The sequence below is a fragment of the Nelumbo lutea genome, chromosome 2, assembly GCF_056320005.1.
Source record: "Nelumbo lutea isolate HS-2025 chromosome 2, American lotus-T2T, whole genome shotgun sequence".
Taxonomy (NCBI): domain Eukaryota; kingdom Viridiplantae; phylum Streptophyta; class Magnoliopsida; order Proteales; family Nelumbonaceae; genus Nelumbo; species Nelumbo lutea.
Window position 1 is genome coordinate 41,214,628 of NC_142685.1, and position 5,947 is coordinate 41,220,574.

Genomic DNA, 5,947 nt, shown 5'->3' on the forward strand with positions numbered 1-5,947 from the left:
TTTCAACCAATCAATCAAGGTTTTCCTTTTATTTAATTCAAATATAAAGTACAGACAAACAGAAATCCAAAGACAAGATAAAACAATGCTTTTAAATCATCTGTCTGCTCGTCTGTTTGTTTCAGGAAACCCAAAAAATAAAAAATAAAAGAGCAAAACAGCTTACCCTCCCCCTTGCCATGGAAAGAAACCAAGTGTGCTGCTAGCAACTACATCAAGAAGTCAAAAGTTCACCTACAAAAGACAGGAAGCATCAAACGATAGATTGCTGCAAAAATAACAATAATAATAATCACAACAGAAATTACAGATAATTATAATTGGTAGACCAAACAAGTATGCCATCCACCTTCATTCACTATTGATGGAAATTAGATTTTTTGACAGGCAGTAAAATACATCAGCTATTAGAAAAGCTATACCAAATTAAATTGTTTGGCCAATAGGCATTTCAGAAGAATTTCTTCCATTTTTTTTGGGGGGGGGAGGGGAGGGAAGGTAAGAATTTCTTCCATAAATATGTACAAGTGTGTTCCATGTACAGTGAGAGGCCTATACATGAGACAAAGCATTTCCTCCCTTCTTGACAAATTAGGAATGACCCCATACTAAGTACGGGACCATTAATCTGAATTATTTCAAAATTTCAAATTATTTATATTGGACATTTAGGTTAGGCTTTTTATTTGATTTAAGAGACTTACCATGTTTTATCTAGAGAATGACCCCATACTAAGGGGCAACTACAGTATCATTTAACTTGAAATTTACCCCACCCACACCTGAGTGAGAGAGAGAGAGAGAGAGAGAGAGAGAGAGAGAGAGAATGATCCACAATCGATCCAAAAAAACAACAAAAGTATGTAACACCAGTTCTTGAAGGTGAAGGGCAACATTATATTGTGGAGGAGGGTGATTGTGGTTGATGTGGTATATGAGTTTTATTTGTTTCTATTTTTTTATTGTATTAGTTATTAAGGGAGATGTATGTTCTTATTGGATGGTGGATCATTTACTTGAGGTGGGTTGATAGGCAATACTTGACGGGATTTCATTTCTTAGCACCAGTTCTTGTACCCTCTTCTATTTGTTTTTTTATTTTTTTTCATTTTTTCTTTTACTATCAAATATGTATACGCATGTGTGTATCTGTCTGTCTGTGCATAAGCAAAGCATTATCCTCAACTATGACAGGAAGAAATACAGTATATAACTTATGGAACAAAACAGCCAAATATGAAATGCTCCAGCAAGGACACACTCTTTTCTATTAATAAGAATTAGAATACCACAATAAATCTTACTTGGTTGGGTGTATCACTTGCACCAGGTGTTAAACTACTGAACTGACAATTTGATTAGTTTGCCTAAATAAACTTCTTTTGGATATTATATTTCCATGGGTTTATGGCCCTCCAACAAGACTTGTGTTTTTAAACTTAATTAATTCAGTGGACATATTTTATTTTCTTGCACACAACGTTTTAATACGTAATGCAACCAAGATGAATTTGTCATTATAAGTCAATGCATTGCAGAGAAATGATCCACCAAAAAGGATGAGGAAATATCTAACCCCATGCATTATTATAGCGCAAACTGAGACGTTTGATGTGAATGGGCATATAAAGGTATCTATGAAGGACAAACTGATGCATTCTCTAACAACTCCTTGCTAGTTGTTACTGTGACCAAAATCAAGCATAAACTCAAAAAGATAATACGCTCGCATTTATATTCCACGGCCCTAGATGAAATTTCTATAAACCCTAAAATATGGAGGACTTTCAATAAAACCCAGAAAACTCTAGATCTGACATCGCAAACAAACACAGTGAAGCTAGAAGGACTTCAGACATCATCAAATGTCGGGGCTTACAGGTAAAGCAATACCCTTGAAAAGATCTGGAAACGCGGAACTCCAAAAAGCAATTATGAAAAAACATAAAAAATAATACAAAATAAAAGAAAAACGTAAAGAATATATGTATCAGACTCTAAGGTTTGCGGTTAGTATAAAATTAGCAGCAACTTGTAGATGTACCTCTTGTGCCTCTGCACGAAAGGAGAGTTCTTCGCATCCTCCTCTGCGGAAATGGTTTCATTGCAAAGATGATCGTATTAGGTTTTGACGAAATTTGACGAGGAGTAAAATATAAATGAAAGAAGAACGAAAAATAGTACCGGTGAGTCCAAGAGAAAACTTGGTGAGGATAGTGCCAGTGATGGCGAATCCGACCAAGAACGGCCAGTTCCGGTTCCATTCGCGCCTGAAAAATACGGGCCACGGATCGAATTTCGGCATCCTGCTTGCTGCTTTCTTCCCTCGTTCATTTCTCCCACGCTCTCCCAATGTCAGTCTTTATGGCCGCACCGCAAATCCGCAATCCTCTACAAGAGAATTTTACCGCGTTTTCAAGATGAAGCCCGAAGGATCTACAGTCTACTACTACGCTTTTGTGGCCGAAACGATCTAATTCTACCACGCTTTGGCGCAACTGTGTCAAGTCTTTAAGTGGACCATGATTAGCCCAGTTTTGTTGGCTACTTGTCTAGGAGCGATTAGGGCCGGGCCGGGCTGGTCTTAAGGGGCATAGCCCGTGCTTGAGTCCGGCCTGGCTCTTGTGCTGTAAGTGGACCATGATTAGCCCAGGTTAGCTAGCTAGAGACCTAGAGTGGTCATGGCCGGGCCAGGTTTAGCATCTAAAATAAGGGGCATAGGCCGGTCCCTGGGTCTGGCCTGGCCCTCGGGGTGGGGTGGACAAATACCACCTCTGCCCGCCCGCCCCATCCTTTGATCACCAAAGTTTTAGATTTTCTCAAAAGTCAAAACGTGTTCCGTATCCAATTACTGTAGGGTGATCATGGGCTGGGCCGGCCTTTGCACTTATGATAAACACTATAGCTTAGGGCCAGTCTGGCCTAAGGTTCTGGGCCTAAAACATAAGCCCTAGCCTAGGCTTACATGGGCCTGGGGTGGGTCGGGTCTAATTTTGGGCCAATGTCTTTCATATATAAAACATTATATATCTATAACATTTTATATTAAATGAAATAACATGCATATAAACTTATTTTATACATTATATAATATAAACTATGCATGTCATGTTATAATATTTTTATATAAAATATATAATCTAATGTAAAATAACATGTATACATATGTATACATTATACACAAAATGTGTAAGTTTAAATATATATGGGTCAGGTCGGGCTTGAAGTATTAAGTCCAAGCCTGGCCCAGAATTTCCGGGCCGAGCTTGTGCAGGGTGGGTCGGGCTGGGCTGAAATGGTCACCCCTAATTAGCTGTCAAAAATCCCACCCCAACCATGATGAAAGAGTCCGACAAGTGAATAAGGGCATGTTTGTACATCTGAAAGTGCAATAATTACATTAAGAGGTATATTGGTATTTGTGAAATTTTCTTTCCTCTAAACTCTGAATGGAGAGAATGCTATTCTGAATTCAGAATTCTAAAAATTATTAAATATCCATTTTGACCTCATATATGAGAGTTTTTGTTATCTTTTTGAGGGCATCATTAGAAAATAGAAAGTTGTATGATTGCACTTTAAGAGATAAGAGGAAACAAACAACCATTTTGCTCTTAAAGTTAAAAAAATCCTCTTAAGAGATAAGAGTTAAGAGGAAACAAATAGGCCCTAAGAGTGTAACTTAGCCAACCCAACCCAAGTTCAGACAATCCAAAATTTTACACAAGTTAGATTTGGATTTTCAGTCCTCAAGTTGTGTTTGGGCTTAAGGATTCAAGGTTTTTTATTTTTCAGGTTGGACATGAGCCTAACCTTTTTGTAACCCAAATCCGATTCATGCTGGCTCAATTATATATAGGGCAAATTTCTTAAATTACCCTTATAATTTAGCTAATTGACTAAGTGTACCCATACTATTTGAAAATTGACTAACACTACCCCTATTGTTTTGACAATTGACTAACTCTACCCTTACCGTTAGCATCCGTTAACTTTCCGTTACATGTGGCATCACGTGACTAATATATTTATTAAAAGTTCATAAAATACCCTTTTCACATTCATTCCTAAATCCTTTTTCACATCCCTTTGACTTTTGTTCCTAAAATAACATCCCTAAAACCTTTCTTATTTCATTACTTTTTTATCTGTTTCAAACAAAAACCCAGGAGCAAAGATGTTGATCTCAGTTCTTGCAAAGAAATCCTAGTTCCAACATCTTCAGTTCCGGCAAAAGCCAAGGAACTAAGTTCCTGTTTCAAAATAAAACCCGATAAAAATTTCAAATCTGGGGTGCAACCAATAATGGTGGTATGAGCATTGAATTATCCTCCAAGGGCTCAGAAATTACCAATAAAAGCTATGGGCACAAAATCAGTCTGGTTGGACCATTGAAGAAGATAATACCACTTACAAAAAGGTGAGTAAGAAAATTCTCCCTCACAAACCTATTTTTTCTACTCACTACTCTCACCTAGTGGTATTTGGTTTCATCCAGCACATGTTAACGTTGCATTTTGTGAGTGATCGATACTAGTTTGCACTGGTTGGTTGTAGAGCCTAGGGTGTGTCTTTTTTGTCTTGATTTTATGAACTTCCAACTCTGAAACAGAATAGAAGTCTACTCTTTGCTTGAACACTCTCTACGTAAGTGATTTCATAACTGATTTCTTAAACATACTAGTTTGTGTTGGTTGGTTGTAGAGAAGATCTGCTTAGGATGTGTCTTTTTTGTCTTCATTTTATGAACTTCCAACTCTGAAACAGAATTTAGGTCCATTTTTTGTCTTTTTTTGTCTTGATTTTACCTCGGAGCCCGTTCCTGAACCCCAAACTACTTCCCCAACACCCTTTACAGATGCTTCCACTTGAACACATCTTGAAGGCTTCATTCTTCACATAAGGATCTACCTACAGTTCTGGTGGTTCCGAAGAAAGAACTGGTGGGAGAGGGAGAGATACACTTTTTTTCAAAATTTAAAGAAAAGTAGAGGGTAAAATAGTCTTTTTCATATTTTTTTTGACACACGTTATTGACAAAGAAGGATTAGTCAATTGCCAAAAACAATAGGGGTAGTGTTAGTCAACCTACCACACTTGGACAATTGGACCCCTATGAGGGAAGGTCATATTATAGGAGATTTATACCAAGAAGGGCCTCGAAGGGAGGAAGACAAAACCAATTATTTTTAGTATAGGATCTAGCACATAGAGCACAATGGTTGGTGTTTTGGTGGTCTAAGAGATCAAGTGAAAGGGAAAGACTCGCTTAGATGCATATGCACCTGATACCGTCGCATATGCGCCTCCTAATGCATAGTCCATGGTAGCTCCCTTAATCAACGGAGAGATGAAATCATGATTTTTGAAATGTTCTCATCTGCAAAGGTAATCTTAGCGTCTGATCGGGCCAGCGATAGATTATGACCAATCACAATCCAAAGGCTGGTATAAATATGGTCCACGTTTCCTATCAATGAAAGCCAATAATGGTAGTGGACATTGAAACTGAGTTGAGCAAAGGTTCCCATTGTTGCTGTCAAATATGGAGCCAAGGGAAACAATGTAATTTTTATTGCTCGAGGCTGACAGGTCCAACTTGCTGAGAGAAAGAAAGAAGATGTCAGAGGCCTCGGGAGTTATCCCAGGGGCAAAGGTTCCGATGGTCAAGTTAGCAGAGAGTTCTTAGGGATCAAACCAAGTAAGAGAGGAGACTTAGAGCTTGAGTTTCAATGTGTTTACCTCAATGTGGGAGCCCCTTTTATAATCGGAGTTGCCTGAGAGAAGGAGTGGTTGGGAGCAAGTGGCGGCGGTTGGTAGTGGTTGGTGATGGATGGTCAAGGTGTGTCCAATCGATGTGACATGTTAGGATCCGTGAGATGGCCAGGATGGATCCTGCTGACGCCACATGTCAAGATCTGTAGGTCAGCGAAAAAGAGAGTATAGT

General features: G+C 38.5%; 1 protein-coding gene across 2 annotated transcripts; it reads right to left on the reverse strand.

Moving 5' to 3' along the window:
- LOC148870082 (ATP synthase small subunit 6, mitochondrial-like) lies at positions 1-2,481 on the reverse strand. Of its 2 annotated transcripts, none has more exons than XM_088971915.1 (3): positions 2,185-2,481; positions 2,045-2,087; positions 1-209 (listed from the first exon to the last, which is right to left on the reverse strand). In XM_088971915.1, the coding sequence occupies exons 1-3, from the start codon at positions 2,303-2,305 to the stop codon at positions 203-205; spliced, it is 171 nt and encodes a 56-aa protein (XP_088828041.1). In that variant the 5' UTR covers positions 2,306-2,481; the 3' UTR covers positions 1-202. The 2 variants fall into 2 exon arrangements, with proteins under 2 accessions (XP_088828041.1, XP_088828042.1); XM_088971916.1 differs by having other exon boundaries at positions 1-234.
- Between the last annotated feature and the right edge of the window lie 3,466 nt (positions 2,482-5,947).